The sequence below is a fragment of the Pelodiscus sinensis genome, chromosome 8, assembly GCF_052426305.1.
Source record: "Pelodiscus sinensis isolate ZL-2025 chromosome 8, ASM5242630v1, whole genome shotgun sequence".
NCBI classification, from domain to species: domain Eukaryota; kingdom Metazoa; phylum Chordata; order Testudines; family Trionychidae; genus Pelodiscus; species Pelodiscus sinensis.
The window spans coordinates 41,835,913-41,863,220 of NC_143059.1; the positions used below are offsets into that span (position 1 = coordinate 41,835,913).

At 48.5% G+C, this 27,308-nt stretch overlaps 2 protein-coding genes across 7 annotated transcripts in view; one reads left to right on the forward strand and one right to left on the reverse strand.

Moving 5' to 3' along the window:
- Positions 1 to 11,077, reverse strand: part of KIF11 (kinesin family member 11) — a 40,341-nt gene extending 29,264 nt beyond the window's left edge. The window contains exons 1-3 of the mRNA XM_006113174.4: positions 10,941 to 11,077; positions 10,639 to 10,735; positions 733 to 865 (exon numbers count right to left, since the gene is read on the reverse strand). Of these exons, the coding sequence (XP_006113236.3) occupies positions 733 to 865; positions 10,639 to 10,715 (210 nt within the window). The 5' untranslated portion in view covers positions 10,716 to 10,735; positions 10,941 to 11,077. The remainder of the gene's footprint in view (positions 1 to 732; positions 866 to 10,638; positions 10,736 to 10,940) is intronic.
- Positions 11,078 to 11,149: 72 nt separating this feature from the next.
- The window catches only part of IDE (insulin degrading enzyme), a 135,328-nt gene continuing 119,169 nt past the window's right edge, over positions 11,150 to 27,308 (forward strand). Inside the window, exons 1-2 of one of the 6 annotated variants that reach the window (XM_075935171.2) lie at positions 11,150 to 11,283; positions 25,278 to 25,454. Coding sequence is in view for 1 of the 6 variants with exons in the window: in XM_075935168.2 (XP_075791283.2) it covers positions 25,955 to 26,055 (101 nt within the window). In the remaining 5 variants the exon portion in view is untranslated. Of the gene's footprint in view, positions 11,284 to 25,277; positions 25,455 to 25,508; positions 25,767 to 25,859; positions 26,061 to 27,308 lie in introns of those variants that run through there. The other 5 variants (XM_075935172.2, XM_075935177.2, XM_075935173.2 and 2 more) reach the window with 5 other exon arrangements.

Consider the following 27,308-nt stretch of genomic DNA (forward strand, 5'->3'; position numbering starts at 1 on the left):
TATCTTACATTTTACCTATCTTTCTTTCATTTTCTGCTCTATAGACTTAACTTGGGATGGGTTTCCAATTTCCAAAGGATACCCATTTGGCTCAAATAACATCTGCTTTAAAGATAAAAAAGGAAAAGGAAATTATCTAGTTTTAGATCTAAGAAATACCAGCCAATTAAGGGTAACTGGGGCATACCAATATTGCTAATAAATATGCACTTATACATCAGTCAGCCAAAAAGCAATTCACTTTTTAGTCTTGCATGGATTATGTGTGTAAGAATATTACACAAATCTTTGAAAGTGCAAAGTTTAAAAAATCCTAAGGATAGCATAAAGGCCAACTTTGCAAGCCACTTAATTCGTTTTGATAATCCTTCTGGGGACAAATAGACACTTAGAGCATGCGGGGGAGGAGGGTATGGATGCAGAATAAGGCAGCCAACACAGATGTCATCTTTAAATTCCAGGGCAAAAAAAGAATCAGCATGTATCTAGTTTACACTGTATTTCTTTAAAGAATTCTCAAAGGCTATTGTTTGCCAGGCTGAAGCAATTATTCTGAAATTTGAGTCTCTCCCTTATTGTTTTGGTCTATTCTTGTTTTTATTTCAACAAAACAAGTTATGTATCTCATAAAAATAATTAAAAAGTACCTTAAATTCGAGTTTGACATGCCTGATTTAGATGGAAAATTTTTCTAGCAGATATCTAGAAGTTAGTAACTCAAAAAACATGTACCATATCAAATGTGTAAGTCTTCCTTGCGGTCTTATCAGTCACTCCTCCAGTACGAATGCTAACTTCCTTTCTTGCATGGTCACAATCTACAATAGCATGCGAGTTTGCTTTGCGCTCTGACGCATTAAAAGGCCTAAAAGAGAAATACACCTTTATTATCAGAAAGGACATGAATTAAGTTTGGCTAAGTAGTACTTTGTTTGTTTGTTTAAAATAAAAAAGCAGCATAGCACTTGTGCAGTATAAACAGAAAAATGTACTTGCTTAATCTAGGTAAAATTTCCTCCATTTACCTTCAAATCACTAAAGATTGTACCTGATGGACATCTAGCATGTTTACAGCTATTATGCTGTTTGTGAATGCATTTTCAACAAGTTTATTGCATCTAAATCACAGGACACACACATACAATTAATTGAACTAAAAAGTACACTTTTATTTAGACTGGTCAGTTTGTCTAACAATATACCAAATTATATCTCACTAAGGGTTACATATTGTAATCATCTTTCTACCATAGACCCCTAGCAATATGTCAGTCATTGTTCCATCTCAGCAGTGGCCATCATCCAGAATTTGAAGAAAAAAGCCCCACCTCTGTTTAGTGAGGAAAAGGATTTCTTCCCTAACAGGCTATACCCTAATTCACACATCTTTATTAATTACTTTTGTAGAATAGCTTTTTACCTAGATACATGTTCAGTGCTGGAGAAGACCCAGTATTTGTTACATCAGTGGTCTCCAACCTTTTTAATCACAAGATCACTTTTTCAATTGAAGTACGATGTAAGATCTACCTCAAACCCAAATACCCTTGCCCTGCTTCCTTCCTGCCTCTTCTGAGGCTCTGCCCCTGCTCTGAGGCCTTATCCTGCTCACTCCATCCTCCTTCCTTCCCCATCCTCACTCACTTTCACCTGGCTGGGATAAGGGGTTGGGGTGCAGGCTCTGGTCTTGGGCCAAGGGATTGGGAGTGTGGGAGGGGTTCTGGGCTTAGCCCAGAGTGGGGGATTGGGATCTAAGAAGGGTTTCAGGGTGCAAGCTCTAGGAAGGAGTTTGGGTGCAGGGGGAGGTTCAGGGCTGGGACAGGGGTTCAGGAAGCAAGCTCCGGCTGGGCACCATTTAACCAAGACAGGTTCGTGGTGAAACTGTGGGGTTAAGGCAAGCTTACTTCTGCCCTGGTCCTGCACCATTGCTGAAAGCAATAGCTCCATGTGCTGCCCCTCATTTATAGGCACTGAGCCCACAGCTTCTACAGGCTGCGGTTCCCAGTTATTGATCAACGGGCGCTGCAGGAGTGATGTCTGCAGGTAAGGAAAGCATGTGGAGACCCCCTGCTCTGCCTTTCTCAGGGGCTGCAGGGACATGCCAGCCACTTCCAGGAGCAGCAATTCCCATAGGGATAATTACTCCAGCCATGCCAGGTTAGGCATATTAGAACGCACTACTCAAAGAATTACATGTAAGCATTCGAGAGAAATCAGTATTATGAAAAATCACAGACCAGTCAAAAACCCAGAATAACTCACTTTGCAAGCAGTAAAAGTAGTAACAACCACCCAATCTCTGTGTATGTGTTGGGTTGGGAGAGAAGAGTGAAAGACAGTTGGGCTATGTCTAGACTGGCCCCTTCTCCGGAAGAGGCGTGCAAAGCAGGCAAGTCAGAATAGGGAAATCCATGGGGGATTTAAATATCCCCCGCAGGATTTAAATAAACATGGCCACTGTTTTTTTTCCGGCTTGGGGAAAAGCTGGAAAAGAGCGTCTAGACTGGCGCGATCCTCCGGAATAAAGCCCTTTTCCGGAGGATCTCTTATTCCTACTTGCAAGCGTCTCTCCCCCATCCCAGTCCCATCCCTGCCGTGCGCAACCTTCTCTGAGCTCCCCCTTGCTGGCTGCTGCTGCCCTGAGCAGCGTGCTCAAACCAGTGGGTGGGGAGATGCCTGGACATGACGTAACATCACGCTCCGAGATTTTAAACCTGCTGGCTGCTGTGTTGCGCCATATGGCTGAGTTGCGGGTTTGGAGTCCGGGGACAGAGCACAGACTCCGGCCCCGCAAAGAGGAAGGCAGAAGGTACGGGAGAGGGAGAGGAGGGGAGGGGAAGGGGCTTGTGCAGAAGGGAAAGGGGAAGGGCTGGGAGAGGAAGGTGCTTGTGTGGAGGCGGAGGGGAAGGGGAAGGCACCAAAGGGACAGGGGTGGAGGAGAGACAAATGGCAGAGGGCAAAGTGCAGACAATGAGGAAAAAGGCAAGAGGTGAGGTGTCAGTGGGAGAGGGACAGGGTGATGCTGGGAGGGGAGAGGTTAAGGGCATTGGGGGCTAGAGGAGGAGGTGCTGGAAGAAAGCTTGAAAGAAAGGGTGGGCATAAGGAAGGCCGGGATGGAGCAAGTCATGTGTGAGGGCACAGGGGCATGAGGGGAATGGGGGCAGAGGCTGGTGAGGGGTGGGCATCAAGGAAAAGGGGGGCAAAAGGGGCAGGGGAAGTGAGGGAAGGGGGAGGCACCAGGAGGGTGCAGGGGTAAGGGAAGGTGCAGGTGCCAAGGGATTCTGGGGGTGAAGCAGAAGGGCAGACACCTGCAGCGGTGGGACCACCATCAGAGGAGAGACACAGGGCAGGTTTGTAGAGGGAGGTAGCTCACATGATCAGAGTGGGCTACTGGAGGACTGGGCACAGGAAGGAGAGAAGGGCTGGAGGAGGGGGGCAGGTTGCAGGAGGGCTGAGGATGGTGAGAAGAGCAGGAGTCAGGACAGCAGAGGAGGGTGAGGAGTAGGGGGGCAGCAGGCACCAGGGGAGCTGATGGAGCAAGGGGAGGAGACATGGCAGCAGAGGGAAAAGGTAGAGGTTTAAAAATATGTATTAATAACTTGGGTGGCACATCCAAACAAGCCACATGAACTCAGTACTGGTGCACAACACAAAATTCATTTTGCTCATGTGAGGAAACTCTTAGGCTATGTCTACACTGGTTGTTTCTTTCGCAAGAGTTCTTGTGCAAGAACACATCCACACTGCCATGTGCGAGCTGTGCTTTTGCACAACAGCATCTATGGCAGTGTGGATGCTCTCTTGCCCAAGAAAGTGCCAATGGCCATTTTAGCCATCAGACTTTCTTGGGCAAGAAATTCATGTTGCCTGTCTACACCGGCCTCCTGCGCAAGAATAGTTGCACAAAAGGGCTTATTCCTGAGTGGGAGCATCGTAGTTCTTGCTCAAGAAGCCCTGATTTCATACATGAGAACGTCAGTGTACTTGCGCAAGAACACACGGCCAGTGTAGACAGGCAGCAAATGTTTGCGCAAGAGCAGCTGCTTTGGCGCAGGATCGTGCCAGCGTAGACACAGCCAAGGGGAGGGAGGAAGGCTGGGGCAGGGAATCAGCACTGGCTCAGCATGTCTGCATGGTTTGGGGGAAGGTGCAGGGAAATTGAGCTCAGCTGGGTTGCAGAGTGGGGAGGTCCAGGGAGCTGGGCTGGGCTGAGCTGTGGGGTGGGGTGTGTGTGTGTGTGTGGAGCTCAGTTTGGCTGCAGGAGGAGGAAGATGCTAGGAACCGGAGCTAGACTCAATGGGAGGGAGGGGCAGGGAAACAGGGCTCAGCTGTGATGTGGGGGAGGCATGCAAGGAACTAGTGCAGGGCTCAGCTGGGCCGAGGTGGATGGGGGAGGGCATACAGAACAGACGGGAAGGTCAGCTGGGCTGTGAGGGGCTGCAGGGAACTGGTGTTGCACTCCCTTGAATTGTGGAGGATGGTTTTGGGGGAGATGCAGGGAACCAGCAAGGGTGGGCAGCTCACTTGGGTTGCAGGGGATAGAGGTGCAAAGAAGCCTAGTGGGGACGGGGGGGAACCAGGAGCCCTGAAATGACCTCCCCTGGTCCAAAAATCCCTCATCTGGGACCAGTCAGGTCCAGAGGGTGCCAGATCAGGGAGCTGCAACTCCTACCCAAGTCCCCTCCTTGCACCCTCCCTCGTAGCCAGACACACTACCCCCAATCTGCTCCTGCTCCCTCCCCCTGGCCAGACACCCTACACCCAGCCTGCTTCTGCACCCTACCTACCACCCAGACCTTGCCCCCTTCTGCCCCCCACCTCCTTCCCAGATCCTGCACCCCATCCCTATCCTGCTCCTTGGCAGCCCTGCCATCCACCCTAGCACCGCCCTGGTCCCCGCACCTTGCCTCACTCCCCAGGACTCAGCACCACCCTGACCCTGACCCCAGCACTCTGCCAGTCACCCTAGTGCCCAGCAGGACCATGTCCCTGATCCCTGCCACCTGCCTGCCCCAGCACCTTGCCCCAGGACCCTGCCACCTGAGCCAGCATCCTTCCACCCAGCAGCACCCTCTCCCCAGCCCCCACTAGGACTCTGTCCCCTGCCCCCACCAGCACATTTGGGACCACGTTAGTTAGGCTTGGTTTTGTTTTTGTTTTTTTGCATTTCACTTGTGTGGCCTTGTCACGGGTTGGGCTCCCCCTCGGGCTCCCCCTGCCATCCACCCGCGCACCTTCCCCCCCCCCATGTGTTTCCCTTAGGTTAGTCCTGTTAGAACACAGAGTTCGTGGCTCGATGGAGAGTCCACGGAGTCTAGTCCTCACTGAACGCGCGCAATCCTGTGCGAGGAAGGAGGGGGACTCGGGCCCACCCCCACTCTGGGTCCTTACCCAGGACCCTAAAGGCAGCAATGCTAATGCTGTCTGGTTAGTGGGGTTTCCCCCGTAACTCACCAACCCTCCGGGACACAAGGAGGAGGCAGCACTGCCGTCTCCAGCCCCCGTCCTGGGCCACTTCCTCCTCCTCGCCAGACTAGTTCCTCCCTCAGCGCGCAGCGTCGTTCCCCACGCCACCAGCGGTTGTCCCGGCTGTGCTGGGTTGGTCTGTTGCTGGTTGGGGCAACTCCCCCTACCCCGCACCTGCCCTGCTGTCATCCTCTTTGCTGGACCTCTCCGGGCGCCTTTTGAAGGGCCCGCCTGCCAAGGCTCTGACCCTTGATGACGTCAGCGGTGGGGAACACCTCGCCAGTGATGTCCGTGCCCCTGGCTACCCGCATACAGACGGGGCACGTGAGTTGGTGAGCCGTCCGCGCGCCGCCGCGTCTCCCGGCACCTTCTGCTGCCGCGGCTGGTTCCACGGCGTCCCCGCCGGCACCTCTCTTGCCCTCGGCATGCTGGAGAGTGCGGGGTGCTGTGTACTCCGCAGCAGCGGAGACCGGCACCCCGTCACAGGCCCCAACTGACTTTTCTGTGGGTCAGTGACCTTTGACTCAAAACAGGTTCCTCACCCCTCTCATATATAAAGACAACCCTAAAACCTTTTGAGTTTGACATAATATTTTATTTAAAAATGAAGCCTGGCCAACAAGCCCCCAGTTGGGACCAAACCCCCATCTCACTGCAGCATCATAACACTCCTGCACCACCTGACCCCAAATCTGAGCCTATCATACACTTGAACCCCCTGTCCTGAGCCTCTTACATCCCCAAACTCCTGCATCCCCACATCCTCAGTCTTCTGCCACAACATTCCTCCACCATCCACACATCACAAATCTGTGTCCTGAGCCCATCATACTCACAACCTTCTTTCCTGAGTCCCTCACATATCCAGCCCAAACTCCTGCACGCTCACATCCACAAGCCCATGGCTTCCTCAGCACCCCAACCTTCCACCTGAGCCCAACACTCCCCAGCCTGGAGCCCCCTCCCCAAGCCAACAGCCCCTTCTCCTGCATCCAAATTCCCTCCCAGATCTTGTACTTCTCACTCCTTCCCACACCCAAATCCCTCATTCCCACCCCACACCTCACTAGGCTGAGAAAGGTATAAGGGCTGGGGATAGCAAGTGATGGAGAGGAGGGGAACAGAGCGGATGAGGCCTCACGGAAGGGAGGTGTGGGGGGGGGGGTCTCCGGGAAGGAATGTGATTTTCATGAATTGGGGGTCCCTCTCTCCTCCCGCCCCCCCTTTTTTTTGCTTGACAGACCTAGGGGTTCCTTGAAATTCTGAAAAGCTGAAAAGGGTTCCTCAGCCAAATAAAATTGGGAAACACTGACCTAGGAGATATAATGCCCCTGAGCTTTCAGAAAACAATCAATAAGGACCCACATCAAAGGCTCTTAAGAAAAAAAAGTAGTCATGAGATAAGAGGGAAGAACCTCTCATAGATCAATAACTGATTACAAAAGGAGAAAATGAATTATCAGTCACTTTCAAAACATGGAGGTAAATAGAAAAGACCATGCTCCCCAAAACCATACTGTGACCTGTCCTGTTCAACATATTCATAAGTAATCTGGAAAAAGGGATCAACAGTGAGGTGGCAGAATTTGTAGATGGCATAAAATTACTGGTAGTGAAGTCCTGAGTTCCCTCCAGGGCTGTCTGTCCTTATGATGCCTGGTGCCCAGTAGGGATGTTCAAGACTAGTCGATATTCTCCCCGCCCTTGCTGCCTTTATGAGATAGAGGCAACAAAGGAGGGGGTAAAGGAGTACAGGCAGTCCCCGAGTTACGCGGATCCGACTTATGTCGGATCCGCAGTTACGAACGGGGATTTTCTCGCCCCGGAGGACTGGAGCGGCGGGACGCCTGGTCCCGCCACCCGCTTCCTCCGGGGCGAGAAAAGCTGCTCCCCGTCTCCCTGGTCTGCTGGGGGAGCCAGCAGACCAGGGAGACGCTGAGCAAAGCCGCGGAGGACCCGGCCGGACTCGCGGCAATTCCAACTGATCTGGAAGCGGCCGCGGGTCCGGCCCCGGGTCCTCCGCGGCTTTGCTCAGCATCTCCCTGGTCTGCAAAGCTGTGCAGCAAAGCTGTGCAGCGGGTTGGTCCAGTAGCGCCAAGGAGCGGTGCTGCGGGACCAACCGGCAGCGCCCCCCCTGCTCTACCACAGGCCCCGGGCTTTGCTCCATGTCTCCCTGCTCTGCTGGGGGGGGGGGGGGGGGGGGGGCACTAGCTGCGCCCTCCCCCCCCAGCAGACCAGGGAGACGCGGAGCAAAGCGGCGGAGGGTCCGGCCTGGTCCTCCGCGGCTTTGCTCCGCATCTCCCCGGTCTGCCGGGGGGGGGGGCGGGGGGGGGGGGGACAGCTAGTGTCCCCCCCCCCCCCCCCAGCAGACCAGGGAGACGTGGAGCAAAGCCCGGGGCCTGTGGTAGAGCAGGGGGGCGCTGCCGGTTGGTCCCGCAGCACCGCTCCTTGGCGCTACTGGACCAACGTGGCAGCACCCCAGCTGCTCTGCCCCAGGAGTCCTGATTCAGCCGCTGCTGATCAGTTTCAGCAGTGGCTGAATCAGGACGCCTGGGGCAGAGCAGCTGGGGTGCTGCTGGGTTGGTTCAGTAGTGCCGAGGAGTGGCCGCGCTACTGGACCAACCCAGCAGCACCCGAGCTGCTCTGCCCCAGGCGTCCCCAAGTTAGCCGCTGCTGAAACTGACCAGCGGCTGACTACAGGAAGCCCGAGGCAGAGTTGCTCTGCAGCGGGCTTCCTGGAATCAGCTGCTGATCAGTTTCAGCAGCAGCTGACTTGGGGACGCCTGGGGTTCTTAAGTTGAATCTGTATGTAAGTCAGAACTGGTGTCCAGATTCAGCCGCTGTTGAAACTGATCAGTTTCAGCAGCGGCTGAATCTGGATGCCAGTTCCGACTTACATACAGATTCAACTTAAGAACAAACCTACAGTCCCTATCTTGTACGTAACCCGGGGACTGCCTGTACTTCAAAGTGGCAGTGCTGCACAGCAGTGTTGCCACTTTGAAACCCCAAGGTAGATGCTGCACAGCTGATCCTGGGTTCAACACGACACTTCCCCAGGCTCCACAGCAGCTGCCCCTTTAAAACACCACCTCTGCGCATTTCAAAGGGGCAGCTGAGTCCTCAGGCTCCATGACTTTCAAATGCACAAGAGCCCCCGCTGGGGACTTGTGCATTTGAAAACCGGCACCTGCGTGCAGCCAGGAGTCAGCGGGACTATCTGCTGGCCCCAGGCTGTACAAGGAGTTCCACATTCCTTCAAGCTCCTGCAGGACTCTTGTATATTTAAAAGGAGGAATGTGGAAGTGCCTATCAACTAGTCAATTAACTGCATTTTAACATGCTTAGTGCCCAGCACAGCCTGAGCACCTGCACCCCACTATGGGTAAGCTGTACTCAGTCCTACAGGGCAGGAAGGAGGCATCAGGCGAGAAGCAGCGCAAGCCACAAGCAGAGTAGGAGGATGGTCACACAGCCAGCTGGGGGGAGGGGATGGGGAGTGTCAGGGGATGGGGCTGGCTGTTGGAGCAGCCTGCACACCTTGCTATCCCACCCCAGCATTGGCCCTAGACCAGGGGTGGGCAATGGGACCTCTACGGGCAGTGGCGGGAGAAGCGCCTGTACCTCTGACCTGGACCTCAGCACTGCTAGGAGAAGCCCTGGAGCTGCCACAGCAGAAATACCTGCAACTCCCCTCCCCGAGCCTAGATGCTGTTGTGCGGTGTCCGCTCTCCTCACACACCAAACCTCTCACCTCCCAACCCTCACCCTCAGGCCTGAGCTCCTTCTCGCACTGTGAACCCCTCTTTCCCAGTCCCTGCTAGAGCCGTCACACCCTCCCTGCACCTTTACCCTCTGCCCCCCAACCAATTTTCCCCTCCCACACTCTGGACCCCTTGCCTCCACCACCACCACGCTTCTCCATATTGGTGCATATAATAAAATTAATGCCACAGACGCATAGGAATAATTTGGGGGAAACACTGAAGTCAACTTTGGACTTAACAAAAGAGCTATAAAAGCATCTCACTGAATTAGGTGACTGGTAAGAAAATGGCAGATGAAATTCAGTGTTGATGTGCAAAGTAATGCACATTTGGAAAATATGATACCAGCTGCCTGGTGAAAGGGAGGGCGAATGGAGCAAGCAGGGGCAGGGGCAGGGCCTCAAAGGGGCACGAATGAGGTGGGGGAAGTATTTGGGTTTGAGGTATATTCTGGATCCTACTTAAATTCAAAAAGTGATCTGGTGCTTAAAAAAGTTTGGAGACCCCTGTGTCTGCTCTGAGTCACTGAAATGGTATTTAATTCAATCGATTGGTTTAACTGACTGAAGGTTGTTAAACAAATTAAGCTGAGTACCACTTCAGGTGAATGGCTCCTTAAGACCAAGCCAGCTGTGGAGCTGACCTTTTCAAATATGTGACTGCCTCCTTAACAACACTGCCTGGGGAGACACTTGGCAACCCTTTTGAAATGTAATGGCGACCCATATTTGGGTTGTGGCCCATAGATTGGGAAACCCTGCAAGTGTACTATCACCACTGCAGTAGACTGGCTAATAAGTCAGAAAAGCAGTTCTCTTAGCATTGTAGTGCTAATAGCAAAGCTGTAACAAACTGGTTCTCCAATACAAAAGGCTAGCAAATGGGCCATCATCAGTTTAAGAGGCCGTTCTTTGGCAAAGAAATAGCTTGAGGGGGGAAAATAGTTGGGGCTCCCCTCCACAAAGGCTTTCCATCTCCTGAAACCACCTGGAGATGATTTACAAAAAAGGAAAAAGTACTATAAGAATGTTTCTAGTGCTGTGACTATGAAAAAAACTGGACTACAGAGCTGTGGTGCAAGGATAATGTTCGGCTAACGTTAACTTACGCTATAAGGGTTTCTTTAATATAGTTCAGTCATTTATCTTCTTGAAAAAGCACACTTCGCTAAGACATGGATTTGCAAATCTGAAGCTCGCCGTGTTTTGCACAACGTCTCACGAGATGTCCCAGACTTGAACGTCAGGAAGAGCTCTTAAAAATAAGCGCTCTAATTAAAGTGTCCCGCAGCCGTAACTACTTCGGCATGAAACCCCCCCCTTCTAATGCTCTCCACAGCTCTGATCGCAGGGCGCCTTGGGCGCTAGCTACGTGTGACAGAGACGCGCGCACCGGCCCCGCTCACCTGCATCTCACAACCACCTGGATGTTCTTTCCTTTCTCCTCTTTCTTAGCGCCGCCCTGGGAGCTCACGGCCGCCATGGTGAAGCGGCGCGGGGAGCCTGCGAAGGGGAGGGAAGCTGTGAGCGCGGACAGACCCGGCGGCGCCCTACGCGAACGGGAACCCAGCGCCGCGCACAGCGGCAGCCGATGGGCGCATCGAAGTGCGACGGAGCCCCGAGCTCAGGCGGGGTCCCTGGGCAAGGGGGGGCCAAGCCGCCCCGCAGCAACTAGCGCGCCGCGCCTCCCGCCCAGCCCGGGACTCACCTACTGCCCAGCTCGCTCAATGTCGCTACGCGCCTAGCCAGGGGCGCCCCTTTCTCCCGACAACTTTGAACCTCGCGCCAGCAACTCCGCAGCCAATCAACGGAAAGCCGCGCGGGGCAGCATGGGACTCTTTTTAAATTTCAGGAACTTGAGGGGCAGAGTTGCATATTAAGTGACGTCACGCAGGCGTGCGGACGGCGTCCAGGAAACAATGGGTGCTGGGATGGGTGAGCCTCTTCCTCGAAGCATTGCATGCTGGGAGTGGTAGTATCTGCCTGCATGTGGTTCCCGGGGACGCATTGCTGGCGTGCTATGCACCAGATTTGTAGACTCCTGCAGTCAGGTCTGTATCCTGAACGCCTGTGTGATCTGTGGCCCAAGCGGGCGTTGTATAACTGTTGTCAAAGGCGGGCTGGAGGACGTCACACCTGTATTCCCTGGCTGTAAAGGGTATTTAAGTCACAGGAAGCCCATGCAATGTAACTCTGGATAAAGCTGTTCTGGTTCATCAGGGGGTAGCCAGTTAGTCTGTACAGGATACATTACAAAAAACCAACAGATGGTCTGGTAGCACTTTATGGACTAACAAAATATATAGATGGTACCATGAGCTTTCGTGGGCACAGCCCGGGGTTGTTTTTCTTTCTGTACAAGAGCGATGCACAGAGGCTCCTGTCATTCAGTGTCTTGCCCCTCCCTTTGCTGTGCTACAGGAAGCAGAATAAGGATGCTTTTCTATCTTTCAACAGTGTTGGTTTTAGCTCTGTAATAATGTATTAATCTTTAGGGTCTACTTTCAACACAACATAGTAGAAGCAGCTGCCTCACACTGATGGACTTAGTCACTTTATTGACTTGCTTTCAGATAGCAGTTTCATTACTAAAAATAATAGGTATGGACTAAGAGCCTAAACAAATAAAATAGAATTGCACAATAAGGAGCATGGCTAAAATCCTGATGTGCTGTATAGTAATGGGCTGAGGGGTGCAGTTGGGTGATTACAGCTCTTTCACTGACCACAGCAAAGAAAAAATGAATTCCATTTTTGCAAGGATGTATTTTTATTTGGCAAATGACATGAAACAACCTCATTTTACTACCTCTGAAGATTTTAAAGAATGTTTGTAAGAGCCAAGCAAAAGATGTTGCAGTCTCATACAAAGGGGCTAAAGACAAGACATAAGAGTCATGCACGTATAATATCTTTTATATATAAAAGGACATTACTATTGAGCTGCTAGTCTAATCCTAAACGAATGGTACTAGCTAATTCTAAAAATAGGCTGAGGACCACAAAAAGCAAAGACCAAAATCAATAGAGACTTTACACTGATTAATAAAGGTTTAATTTGCAGGCTTTTTGAGGCAGTATTGGCCTCCACATAACATTTGAGTGTAAGAGTGCCACTAAAATGAGATACAATCTGCTTATACATTACATATTAAAAATACTACATTTAATTGGCAAGCAAAATAACTTTATTTTAAAGTTAGTAATGCAAGATTTATAGTTACCCTTGCAATCTTATTTCTTCCCCTTTGTTTGTCAAACCTTGTCACTGAATGAGGAAGGGGTCATGTAGAAAAAGCATGTAATCATGTAATTAACTAAATGATATCATATGCAAACGGGCATCAAATTAGGCTATACAGGAGACTATAGCTCTAGCATGTTCTAACTTTCTAGTTTTACAAACCAAATTTTGCCACCAAAATAACTTTCTTTTAATGAAGGGTAATTTCCTAGGTGTGGCATTTTTTTAAGAAAAACTAAAATCACAGAAGCAAATTCTAGCTGGTTTATGGAAATGAGAAAACAAATAGATACAAAACCAACATTGAGTACAACTGCATTCTGATTGAGTAAGCCCTTATTCACAGCCACCTTATGCATACTGTACCTGCTAAGCATAAAAATAATTTGCACAGGGAATTGTCAGGGCTATGGCGTGACCAAGATAGCAACAACTATTTGTACATAAACATGTACATTGTGTATCATCACCTACACTTTATTACATCCTTTTGCAATACTCACTGTGGAAGAGAAGGCTGGGTCTGAAAATTAACTTCTACCATCTGCTCCAAATTCTGGCTGCTGCAGTTTCTTTTTTGGTATTCAAGTATGTACAGCTGTGATGGAATGTCATAACAGCATGCTCCTGAATTTGGGTCATATATAAAATAATACAATTACTGGAAAAATACATCTGTGAACAGATTAGAGCCCCTTCAAATTCCCATTTAAATCATAATAATCTATTTAATAGGAATTAGATCAGGCTTCTGGCTACTTAGGCCTTCTCTATGCTAGGAAAAATGGTACTTTAGTCAGTCAAACTATCAATATGCAGGGCTCACCAAGTGGCGGTGAGCCCCGCTTGCCAGCCAGGTGGAAGCGCACGCTGCGCATGCACTGACCGCACTGCGCGGCCGCACCGGGTTAAAATCTACTCGCCACGGGTGAGTAGATTGCCTGATTTGTTGAGCCCTGTCAATATGATTGAAAAACACAATTTAAAACAAGTGTGCACGCAGTTTAACACCTTTATCTCTATTTTTAAATCAGTTTATAACCTAAGCAGAAACTTTTTTCCTAATCTAGACAAGACAGAAGACACAAAATGAACAACAAGAAAATGGTATTTTACAAATAAATATAATAATTTTTAAATTGGGAAAGAGGTTCAAAAGTAGTTGGATAATAATAGGTGTTTAGGAAGCTGATCCTAAAAGTTAATATCAACTGTAGCAAACATATTTCATTTATTTAAAAACCAGAAATGACATTATAGAAAAATAAATAATAAAAATACAAAAATATCAAAATTAAGTTATTCATACCAATTTAAAGAATATATTGATTTCTGGGGTGATGAATATAAACATTTATTGACCAAAGAGATAAATATTGACTGAACATAAGAATGGTCCTATTGGTCAGACCAGTACTCCATCTAGCCCATTACTCTGTCTTCAGAGGTTTCAGAGGGAATGAATAGGACAGGGCAATTACTGAGTGATTCATCCCCTGTTGTCCAGCTCCAGCATTTGGCATCTAGAGGTTTAGGGGCACCCAGAGAATGGGATTCCATCCCTGATCATTTTGGCTAATTGCCTTTAATGGACCTATTATGATCTGGCCCTCTGCTGTGGGGTTCAGCTGACCATTCCACATGGCAAGCTGCAGGGTTTGGTCCTGTGCAGGGGCCCTGGCAGCTGGCTGCTCAGCCCCACGTGGAGGGTTTCGGGTCCCAGCTGCCTGTCTCTGTGCAGTGGGGTCTGGGCCCTGTTGCCTGACCCTGTGTGTCAGTATTAGGGATGTCTGAGTGTAAATGACTCACCATTTAACAGATAAGCAAATGCTTATCAGCAGGGCTCGACAATTTAGGTAATCTACTCGCCAAGCCCAGCACGGCGCCACAGCTGGCGAGTGGGCTGGTGATTGGGGCTCGCTGCGGCTTGGCGAGCCCTGCTTATCGGTTAACGGTGTCGTTTACCCTCAGCGGTACCTAAGGAACTCCAAAATAAGGTAGAGGACCTGCCTTTTGATAGGCAAACCCTGTTTGCTGAAAAGATTGATCATGTCCTTTACTCTGGTAAAGACTCATGCACAATGCTCAGGACTCTCGGCATGTATACACCACCATACCATCATAGAAGATACACACCATACCAAAGGCAGAGGCCTTTTTCATACGCACCTTCACAGGCACGCCAGTACAACCCTCAACGACTCAGGCAGTGTCCCCAGAGGCTGCCAGACCAGCACATCAACAACCATGCAAGCAGCAGGTTTGACGCGTGCATCAAGGGACTGCAAACCATCTAGCTACTGCCCACTCACAATGCCACCACTGCGGTCTTCCATCACCGTTTAAGGCTCTTTCAACACCGCTGGGCCACAATAACATCAGATCGATGGGTCATGCAGCTTATAACATCAGGCTACGTGATTCCCTTTATGTCCCCCCACCACCAACCCTCCTCCTCCGTCCCTCTTCAGGGACCCATCTCATGAATCTTCTCTCAAACAGGAGGTGGCTCATTTACTCAACATTGGAGCAATAGAGAGGGTACAGGAGGCCTTCCAGGGAGGGGTTTCTACTCCCACTATTTCCTAACAGAAAAAAAATCTGGGGGTTGGAGACCCATATTAGATCTTCGATGGCTGAATCAGTACCTTCGCAAGCAGCGCTTCAAATGGTGACACTAACAACGATCGTACCAGCACTCGAGCATGACGATTGGTTTGCATCTCTCGATTTACAGGACGCTTACTTCCATAGTACCGTTCACCCGGCTCGCAGGCAATTCCTCCACTTCCTGGTAGGTGCTGACCACTACCAATACAAGGTCCTTCCATTTGGCCTATCATCAGCCCCCAGGGTTTTCTCCAAAACAATGGCGGTAGTCCCGGCCTTCCTTCGTCGTCTAGGGGATCATCATTTTTCCCTATCTCTACGACTGCCCCTCAGAGCTCTCTCTTTCGATGAGGCATTACGAGCAGTCAACATGACAAGGTCTTTGTTCGATGCCTTGGGTTGGGTCTCATAATCAACATCCAAAAGTCGTCCCTCATACCACAACTATCTATAGAGTTCACAGGAGCCTGCCTCAACTCCATTACGGCGTGTGCTTACCTACCTGCTTCCAGACTTCATGCCATCCAAGATCTTGTGCAGATCCTTACTACGAGTCCCACGGTTCCTATACTTACCTGCCTGCAGAGCTCTTAGGCCACATGGCAGTGACAACATACATCGTAGCAAATGCAAGGCTGCACTTACAATGTCTCCAACATTGGACATCCATGATATACGCTCCTCACAGACATGAGGTACACAGAATGGTGGTCGTACCTACCATAGTCAGACAATCTCTGAAATGGTGGCCTATCCCCCACAACATGTTCACAGCTATACCGTTCCACTGACCCCAGCCTACTGTCCCCTACTCGGCTGGGGAGCTCATATACAAAACAGGCAAGTTCAAGGCCGCTGGTCCCCCAACGAATCTCTCCTCCACATAAACTTGCTCGAGCTCCAAGCTGTCTCCAATGTCTGCAAAGCACTTTCTCCCACTTATCCGCAACCAAGGAGTACAGATACACACAGACAATATGACAACAGTCTATTACATAAACAGACAGCCTATACTGGAACAGGATACTAAACTCCAAGAGGCTCTGGGAGACAGACCCATAGTCTCCTATAGACAACCACCTAACCTCAAGATGATTGTTACCAACAACCACAGGACATACCACACTAATACCAACTCTGGTACCTTCCCTTGCAACAAACCCCGTTGCCAGCTTTGTCCACATATTCACTCTGCTGATACCATTATTGGACCTAACCAAGTGAGTTATAAGATCAAGAACACATATTCCTGTGCATCCAGAAATATAATTTATGCTATCATGTGCCGAAAGTGTTCGTCTGCTATGTACATTGGACAAACGTCTGACACTTCGCCAAAGGATCAATGCCCACAAAACAGATATTAGACAGGATCACAAAGAAAAAACAGTTTCTTGCCATTTCAACCAGAAAGGACACTGTCTCAACGACTTAATTACCTGCATCCTGCTTCAGAAGCCTTTTAAATCTGCACTTGAAAGGGAATCCTCTGAACTGTCATTCATGCTAAAATTCGACCCTCTAAGCGGGGGGCTCAGCAAAGACTCTGGCTATCTTACCCATTACAAAGATAGCCTCCCCAATTATCACCTCTAATACCATTAGCTCACAGACATTTATTTACCTTCTCTCCTCCCCCCCCGCATCCCCCTTCTGTTCTGAAATTTGATTTGTCCTTTTCATATGTATTCAGTTTTTTTTAATTGTATCCTTTGGTATATATGGTTGTGACTATTTTCTTCCACTATTTGATCTGAGGAAGTGAGTCTGGCCCACGAAAGCTCATCACCTAATAAACCATCTTGTTAGTCTTTAAAGTGCTATATAGTCCTGTATTTTGTTTCAGCTACACCAGACTAACATGGCTACATTTCTATCACTATATAAACAGACAGGGAGCTCATTCCCACTCCCTTTGCATGGAAGCTGTACGCTTGTGGAACTTCTGCAACCAACAAAACGCAGCAGCCTACCTTTCTGGGGAGGACAACATCATGGCAGATGAGCTCAGCGGGTGCTTTGCCCAACAACACGAATAGGAACTACAACCAGACGCTCTTTGCACACTAGTCGACCATTGGGGCCACCCGTCGGTGGACCTCTTCACTACACAGTACAACGTGAAGTGCGTGTAATATTGCTTGAGGGCATGCATCGGCCACGCATCCAGAGGGGACGCTTTCCTCTGCAACTGGGGTCATCGTCTCCTATATGCATTTCCTCCCATTCCCCTAATTCCCAAGGTCCTGGAGAAGGTAATTATAGGCAAAGCCAAAGTGATTTTAATAGCACCATTCTGGCCGCGCCATACTTGGTTTCCTTACTGTCCGAGACAGAACATCAGAAATGGCTGCCCGTCGCAGGGAGCCATAGCCTGTAATACCTCTAAGGCTGGTATAGGGGGCTCTGTCTGTGAGGTGGAGTGTTTTCCATATAAGGGCATGTAAATTAATGATCTTCCCCTGCTCGCTCCACCCATTGCAGTGAAAGATCAGCCAGTGGGCTGACTTGTGCTCAGGCCTGCTACTCCACCCACTGCAGCAAAAACCAACCTATGGGGTGATAAGTTCACAGGCAATAAAACAGGCAGGCAGCCCCTCTCTCACGGGGGATTCGCATGGAGTGAACACCTGGCCTGATCACCCAGACGCCTTGCACCCCCTGCTCTCGAGTCTTACTGAGCGTACTCCGAGTTGGTCGACCCGAGTGGAGATAGTTTATGAGCATGTGACCGGTACTTGTGTTCCTGCTGTCTCCAGAACTGGTATAACCCCCCCCCCCCCCCGCCATCATCCCTATCCTAATTGATTTTTTAGTTGTCCTTATTGCTTGTCAAGTGACAGTGGCTAAAAAGTTACTAAGTTAGTTTATAAATAGTTGTGGTTTAGGTTTTTTACTGTTTCCTTGTATAAAGGTGTGTAAATAATCAGCCCTATGAACAATACCAGTGTTAATTCAACTGTTCCTAACCCCTGGGCAGTTATTGGGAATTATTGTGATTTAGAAAAGCCTCAGGGAATTGTTTTGTGTTGTCTGGCAATCTGCTTAATTTTTGTTCTGATGATTGTCTGGCGCCATCAAAATAAAATCAGTTTGTGCTTTTTAAAACCCCAAGTTGTGGTCTCATCCTTTCTGGCATCCCTTTGAACCTCGTGTATTACGGGGACTGACACTTACCTGTTCTGTATGTTGCCCCATCCTCCATACCATCTTCCTAATTGACCTGATCTGCTGACACAGGATCGTGGGCAAATTCTACACCTGCAACTAGATCACTTCTCTCTGTCAGCCTGGCTCCTAATTGGTTCCAACAAAAGTAAATAAGTTGTTCCCAAGCGGTCAAGCATGTGCTATTATATAGCAGAAAATCTTCAACTCGTAATACTTACCTTCATAAGTGGCGAAGATTCAGAGAATGGTGCTCAGGCAAGAATCTAGACCCCAGCAAAACTTCTTTACACTTGATTTTGGACTATGTTTTATGCCTCAAGCACCCTGAGCTCGCCCTTTCATCTCTCAAGGTGCATCTGGCAGCCATTACAGCATTTCACCAACCTATTGATGGGTATACCGCCTTTTCCCATCCAACAAGAAGAAGATTCATGAAGGGCCTGACTAATCTTTTCCCTGAACACAGGAAATCTCCGGACCCGTGGAACCTAGACTTGGTCTTAGACTCGGTCTTAATGCGTCTGCCATTTGAGCCCTTGGCCACATTCGATTTCCGTACCTTAACCATAACGGTTGTGTTCCTCTTAGTGATCATATCAGCTCGTATAGTGGGAGAATTAGTGGTCCTCGTGGCTACTCCCCCCTATACCATCTTTACAGCACAGGGAGCCATTTTACATCCACAACCTTCATTTTTGCCCAAGGTTAACTCCCTTTGGCAGCTTTCCTAAAGGGAGTTCCCCTAAAAGACATTTGTCGAGCGGCCACTTGGTTGTCGGATCTCTCACTTGCAAAACACTACGCGCTATCAAACATACTTATGACCAGGGCTCGACAAATAATGAAATCTACTCGCCCATGGAAGAGCCGGGTTCGGGCGATCTGCGCATGCGCAGAATGATCTGCACATGCGCAGATGGCCGGACAGCACGGCTGGTGAGCAGGGCTTGCCATGGTTCGCCGAGCCCTGCTTATGACTGATGCAGCAGTAGCCACTGCAGTTCTTTCTACAGCGGCAACTCATTGACTCCAAACCCGCTGCCTTCAGTCCGGCTACTGCTGTGGAGTCACCCACAGTGGAGCACCCACGGGGACACTATCCGAAGAAGAAGAAGTTACTCACCTTGTGCAGTAACAATGGTTCTTCGAGGTGTATGTCCCCTGGGTGCTCCACGACCCGCCCTTCTTCCCTCTTCGGAGTCAGCTGTTTATGTCTTCCAGGCTTCGACCATCAGGAGGAACTGGCGGAGCTGGACCGCGTGACCAGAAATGGTGCGAAAAGCCGCAAGATGGCCACCGCGCATGCACGGTTCAGCAGACAACGGCTAAAAGAACTCCGATCTGAAGCGCCGGGATTAGCCTGAAATTCACAGAGCAGCACCCATGGGGACACACATCTTGAAGAACCATCGTTACTGCACAAGGTGAGTAACAACGTCTTTCCCTTTACAGAAACCATGTTGACATTTACCCAACAAATTATGTTCATTTATGCATCTGGTAATTTTATTCTTTGATAGTTTCAACTAATCTGAAGTAAGATTTACCAGTCTATAATTGTCAGGATCACCTCTAGAGCCCTTTTTAAATATTGGCGTCACGTCAGTTATCTTACAGTCATTAGCTACAGGAGTTGATTTAAAGGACGGGTTACAAATTGCAGTTAATAGTTCTGCTGTTTCACATTTGAGTTCTTTCAGAACTCTTGGGTGAATGCCATCTGGTTCCAGTGACTTGTTGCTGTTAAGTATATCAGTTTGTTCCAAAACCTCCTTTAATGACACCTCAATCTGGGACAATTCCTCAGATTTGTCACCTAAAAAGAATGGCTTAGATTTGGGAATCTCCCTAACATCCTCAGTTGTGAAGAACAAAGAAAGCATTAATTTAGTTTCTCTGCAATGATATAATTGTTTTTGAGTGCTCCTTTAGTATCTTGATCATTCAGGAGCCCCACTGGTTGCTTAGCAGGTTTCCTGCTTCTTCTGTATTTAAAAAATATTTTGCTATTACTTGCTATTATTGCTTTGAGTTTTTGGCTAACTGTTCTTCAAACTCCTTTTCTTATTATATTTTTTATATTTTAATTCACAAAACCATCCATGATAGTTATTAAATTATTTGTCCTTAATTGTTTGTCATTAATTGGCAGATGCCACAAGACTGGACATCCAATTTGCTCCATAACAATCTGAAAAATACATTTTTGTTGTGTGTCTCAGAGGTTTACTTGATGCATTGCATCATATTATTCCACCATTGATTATTATCATTCTGATAGACTCCTTGATTGCTCATTCATTGCTTTTCCTCTACTGCCCATTTTCTCTTCTCCTCAATGACTCTGAGTCAGTGCACCCATTCTGTACTGCACCTCTCTCTTTTTCTTTCTCACAATTTGATGGCATCATCTATATCTAATGTCATGTTTGCATTCTTCTTAGTCTGAGTTGTTCTTTAGTAATCTCTGTGGTAGAATTCCAAAAATAAAGTCCACTTTTCCTTCACAGTAAACAGCTTGTCATCCAATATAGTATATTTATATACCTTATAATGATTAGCAGTTGCTTCGTCACATAGTTTATCAACATTGAAGTATCTCAGTGCAATAGATATCCATCTCTGCAACATCACTGTTGTTATTAGTAGTCAATAATCAGACTCCAGAGCATGGCTGGGCAAAATATGGCCTGGGAGCTCGATCTGGCCCACCAAGCCACCAGATCCAGCCCACAGACCACCCTGCTGGGACCCTTAGGTACACAACTGTTGCAGTTTAAAGCACAGTCCGTGCAGCTCTCTGCTCCGCAGGGAGGGGAAGGCTTCATGTGATCTCTCTGCCTCCAGCCGAATCCTAAGCTCCTATTGGCTGGAAACAACAGGCCAATAGGAACTGACCCGAGCCAATCTCTCAGCTCCTATTGGCTGGAAACAACCAGACAATAGGAGCTGAAAGATTGGCCTGGGAGAAGGGGGCAGCACCAGCCTCTTCACCCTACTGGAGCTGAGAGCCAGGAAGTTTAAAGTGATTTGGGGCTGCAGCAGGCAAGGAACCTAGCCTGCCTTGGGGGTGTTGCAGGGCTGCTGGCCAGGAGACATTTAGGTAAGTGCCTCCCAGCTGGAGCCTGCCTCAGGTACCCCAGCCCCTCCTGCACCCCAACTCCCTCCCCCAGGTCACTATCCAAACCCTCTGCACCACTCTGCCTCTGGTCACAACTCCCTCCCAGATCCTGTACTGTCTCCTACACACCTCTCCCAGTCTGGAATCCTCTCCTTCAACCAAACACCCTCCCAGGCCCTGCACCCCATTCCCTTGCCCCAGGTCACCACCCAAACCCTCTGCAGTCTGCACCGCCTTTTCCCAGGTTACAGTTCCCTCCCAGACTTTGCCCCTCCTCCTAGAGCCCCTCCATCAGGTCAGAATCCTCTCCTGCACCCATATCCCTCCCTGTCCCTTCACCCCAATCACCTGACCCAAGTCACAACCCTTTCCTTCACCCAAACTCCCTCTCAGACTTCACACCATCTCCTGCACCCCAGTCTCTTAACCCGTGTGCCCTTCTGTGTCCAACCTCCATCTTAGACCCCACATCTCCTCCACAGAAAAGTGCATCTCTTGACCACTTTCCAAAAACTTGGAGTGGCCCCCTCACCAAAAATTATTGCCCACCCTTGCTCCAGAGCAAGATCAGTACTTCTAAATACATATATGCCCTAGATAAGTCAAATCACAGGTTTCTGAACTGTGATCCAAGGTTGTACGAAGGATATAACCATGTACAATTATGGCAATTCTTGTGCTGACACAAAGTAGCTGTTTAAAAATAGTTCATGTGTGGCAGCAAATTCTAATGGACACACACTATTATCTGATCACTCTTCTGGTAAATTGTGCTGTGCCAATACTGGTTCAAATCTAGTGCTATCATAACCAATTATTGTGTTCATATTAGGAATGTAATAGTGTAGTCGACTGACTGATTAACCAGTAAGCAAAAGCTTATAAGTTAATGCTATAGACTATATGCATTTCTCCCCTCCTCCTGCCAGTACATTTTTTAGCGGGCTGGCCAGCAGCTTGGCTCAGTCCTGGCTTGCGCCATGTCTGGGACCTATCTCCATTGGGGCTCTGCATTTAAAGTGTATTGGGAGCCAGGTGGACAGGCAGCCTGGCTCAGTTCTAGCTTGTGCTGGGTCTGGGAGCCCTCCACCCTGGACAGGGGCTGCTGCCACCCTGTGCTGCTTCCTCTTTATCAGAGGCAGCAGCACAGGGCAACAAGCAGCCAGTCTGCGAGGGAAGCTGGTTTTTAAACTGGCTCCCCTCATGGACCAGCTCCTGCCTGGCACCCTGTGCTGCTATCACTGATAGACAACAGAACAGAGTGGCAGGGGGCTCCTTGGGAGTGGAGCCAGAGCACACTGGCAGCATTCATGAGGTAAATCGACTATTCAATTAACCGATATTTAACATTCCTAGTTCATATTGCCTAAGATGACAACATGAAGTTGGGTTAATGTACTAGATACAGTGTCATCTAACATTACATAAAAAAACCCTTTTCAACATTAGATCTTGCATCATGATGCACTAATAACTACTGCACATCCTATCTTCAAACAGAAAATAGCAGCAATCAGTTGTGGAGAATAAGCTTGCCAAGCCAGTAGTGTAGGTTGCACCCTTGTGAGGACAGATTCAGAACAATAACAACGTGCCTATTAGATGCATCACAGGCATGTAACAATTGAAAGGTCTGATCAATGTGAGTCAGGCGCTGGCAGAGAACCAGCTTTTAAGCAGGCTCCCAGGGAGCCGCCCGCCTCCCACGCTGCTGCCTCCGATGTAGCAGCAGCAGTGCTCGGGGATGGGGGGCAGGAGGCTCCATGGGGACCAGTACTCATGAGGAGCTGGCTTAGAAGCTGTCTCCCTGTACACACTGGCTCCCACCTGCCCCCCTGTGTTCCTGCCTCTGTATCAGAGGCAGCAGTGCGGGGCAGGTGAGGGACAGGCAGCTCTGCAGGAACCAGTGCATACAGGGAACTGGCTTAAAAGAAAAATTCAGTGGTTACATGTTTACAAAATATAAAACAAACACTTTTTAACCTAACTACTCTGAATCCTTGGCAGGTAGCAGAAGATTTAGAAAAATTCTGATGCTTGGTTCTATTTTAAGTAACAGTTGAAACTGCTGAAGTTATATGTCCTTTTCTTCCACGTGTCAAATATGGACATGTTTTATGGCGATGGCTTGCCAGGCTGTCATCCAACCCTTGCACTTTATCTGGGATTGGGACCAGCACTAGGAACAAGTTCATTCTTCCCTACCCTAGCAGATGGAGTTAACGACTAATGTGTGAAACCACAAATGGCTTCATCTTCATTAAAATTTTGCCTCGTTAATTAACTTGAATTAGGGAACTTAATTTTTTTTGTCCCTAGTGAAAACAGTCCTGCAGTGGGGAGAGAGGACTGCCCATATGGAGTCCACTTCTACTCGTGCACTGCTAACTGTGAGATAGGTTGTGCAGGGGCATAAGGGGTGTTTTGCTAGATCACAATTTGGTACTACATATATGTTGAGATACTTTTTTACTTATTAATTTTGGTTAATATTTTCTTTGAGATTTAGTGAAAAGAGATAAGGGCATATGAAATACAAAAGAATCCAAGCTTATAGAATTCCATGAAGACAAATTTTTGATCCAAACCATATTAATGTAGAATCATAGGCAACTCATGGTAGCACCCAGAAGGTGCACTAGCCCCCTGTGTTCCTGCCAGAATTTTGATTGCTAAGGGGGGTGCTCCCTCATGCCCCTCCCTGATCCTCTGGCTGTCCCTCCCTGCACCCCTTCCCTGGCAGGCACTAATTGCCTATGTGTAGAACATTATAAGCCTTACATATGCTTAGAGAAACTTATAAAAAATTCTTAATGCTAACACTGAATCAGCTGCCTTTAACAGGATCTGAGGGTGTTCAGCATCTTTCAAAATTAGGTCTTGATATTCTAAGGAGCTGAACATTCTAACCCTGCTCCTGCAAAGTTATTAAGTGTGACCAATCTTACTTAAGTCAATGAGAACATGAATCCTGTTTTTGAAATCACATAATTTTGTCACTTTTTAAAACTTGTATCCATGGCTTGTCTTCATGGAGAACTAGCATCATTGGACATTTGAAATTTTAAAATTGAAACAGTTTTCAGTTATTGATGTACAGAAAGTGTTACTTGTCTTTCTAAACTTGAAAAATTATACTTTCCCCTATACTCATGATTTGAAAATGGCTCAATGGAGTTACTTAAAACTTTCCCCAAAACAGGAGAACCGCCAGGCAAAGTTGCACTTTACAAGGTATTTTTCCTCCCCGGGAAGTTATGAGCAAGAGAAAAAAGGAGTTATAATAAAACCCTTCTTATATTGCTTTCACTACTCCAAAAACTATACAAGTTTTTAGAAAAAGACTGTAAATCTAGAAAAGCACAGACCTGATAATCCAAAAACTTCTAGGACACTGGAAAAAAGCAGATTCTTAATGGGAGTTTGTTGTGTTAATGTCTTTCCCTAGGTGAGCTGAAGATTTTGCCCTCTGTTTTTGCTGAAACAGACTAACAGGGCTACCCCTCTGAAGCCTTTCATCTGAAGAAGCGGGTTGTACCTAGGAAAGCTCATACCACCATCTACATCCTGGGTTCCCAAACTGGGGGGGGGGGGGGTGAAGAACTTCCAGGGGGCGTGAGGTGTCCCACCCACACTCACCCCGTCAATCCCACCCCAAGTTTTGCTGCTTTTTTTGGGGGGGGGCATGAGGGTTTCTCAAAAATCAAAAAGGGGCTGTGATGCTGAAAAGTTTGGGAACCACTTTTTTGTTGGTCTGTAAGGTGCTTCAGGACCATTTGCTGTTTTTTTAAGTTTCCTCTGAAACCTGTTTCATTTAAGACCTTTTAAATCAGTTATACAAAATGTCACGGCAGCTAATGAAATAAAATTATAAAGACTCGTTTGCTTACTTTTACCAGCAAGAAAACAAAGAGATCTCTGGAACATGATGCTGTGAAGTCTGTGAACTTGGCAGGCACTGAGGAGGAGACTTTAACGCACTGAACCGGTGGGAGAGGGAGTAATGCACACGGAGTACCAGTGATACATGCAGTGAGCGTGACACAGCGGAGGTGAGCACGCGTGTCGCATGGCCGGTGAGTGCCACACATATAGCGAGAGTTACACACGCAGTGAACATGAGAATCCGACACAGTCACATGCCCGGCGCGTGCGAGAGCGGGCCGGTTCCGCCGCACGGAGCGTGAGTGTTACACACCCGCAGCGTGAGTGGCCGTGCCGGGGCCCTTCGCTCCTCGCTGCAGCAGCGCTTCCTTCCCGGATAGGGCAGCCCCCGGCAGCACTACGTGCTTCCCCGGCTCGCTGCGCCAGCCCTCCCCGCCAGAGGCCCCGGCTCGCTCCCCTGCGCCGCCCGCCTCCGCTGCAGCCACCCCCCACGGCAGCCTCAGGTAGGTTACCGGAGTGCGGCCTTGGTAGGCCCGGCGGGGCCAGCGCACGCCGAGGCGCTGGGCAGGGGGGATTGGCTGGCGAGTGCGGAGCAGACGTGAAGATGGCGCCTCTGCCGGCCAGATGGCTGAGGAGCAACTTCCCCTGAGAGGGGCGGGCGGAGGCTGGCCTTTGGCAGTGGGGCCGGGATATGCGACGGTGGCAGCTCCCTCTTCTCAGCAGGATTCTGATCTTGGCTAGCACCGGTGCTTCACGGCCTTCTTCTCTGCAGCAGCGGCTCCGCCTGCCCGGGTATAGTGTGTTGTGTGCGGGATTGTGGAGGTGTGGGGACCCCTCGCCTTTTTCGGTGGTGGGCCCTCTCCTGTTGTGTAAGAGGCTCTGGGGTGGTGTGTCGGAGCCCCCCCCCTCTTGTTGTGTATGTTTTAACAGGCTCCATATGATTTGGGAGCTCGTGAATCAGCATTAATGTGTCTGCCTGCTACTAAAGGGAGTGGCGGCGCAGGGGAGTCTCCGTGAGAGAGAATTAGGGAGGTAACGTCCTCCCCGAAATGTGTCTGCAGTGAGATTTATCGTGCTGCAGAGAGCGAAGAGAGGGTGGAACGTCCTGAGAGCACTCTACTCGTAGGTTTGGGAGTGCTGGAAAAAGGTGGCTGACTAGCTAAATGTGTGAACACATCACTTCTCTGCTCGTGTCTGCTGAGTGCTGGGGTAGACTTGGGTACTTTCAGGAAGCTGGTAATATACCTTGTATTGTTGAACTCTTCATGAAGGCTTTAGTACTGCAGCACACCATGTTGTAATACATACATAAACGCATTTTTGCCTGTGTGTGTGATTTATTTTATTCCAAATAACTTAACATTTAGAAAATTTGACATTTAGTAGGGCTGGAGTGTGTAAGTATTTCTTGTACAGAGAACTTACTCTTATTTTAAAAATCGAGGTTCAGAGCACACTGTGAGCTATTATGGTTTAACATTGTTTTCCCCAAACCAATTGTGTTTTGCTAAATTGTAATATTTGTTTCATAACTTATTACATCTATCTGCAGAATAAACAGGATGTACATTTCAACATAAACTAGTTTTTCAGTTGTCAATGTTAGTATTTATGGGATGGTTGATGGGAGGTGCTTCACTACATAATAAGATAATTGCTGGTCAGAATGGCATGGAATTAATTTTCATACTTCTGTGTGAGTTATCTAGTTTAGATAGCAAACTTTAAATACCTTTATTGAGAGAAAAGACTAGTAACTGGCCTATCTGGAAAGCAGGTTTTGTCTAAAGCCAGTGTTTTCCTTTAAACAGCATTGGGTGACTGATTGCTGTCATTGTGTCAGATTTTTAGGGACAAAGTTAATATTCATAGATATTTATGCAGTATCATAAGTGTATAGAGTACTCTATAAAGTACAGAAAATGATACTCTTTCCACAGAAGAGCTTATAGTTGAACACACATGAGAATGCACTTGAACTGTTGTTCCATGTTATGTACAAAAGATTAATAAAGGGAGAGAGGGAATTTAGGTAATGAGAAGTG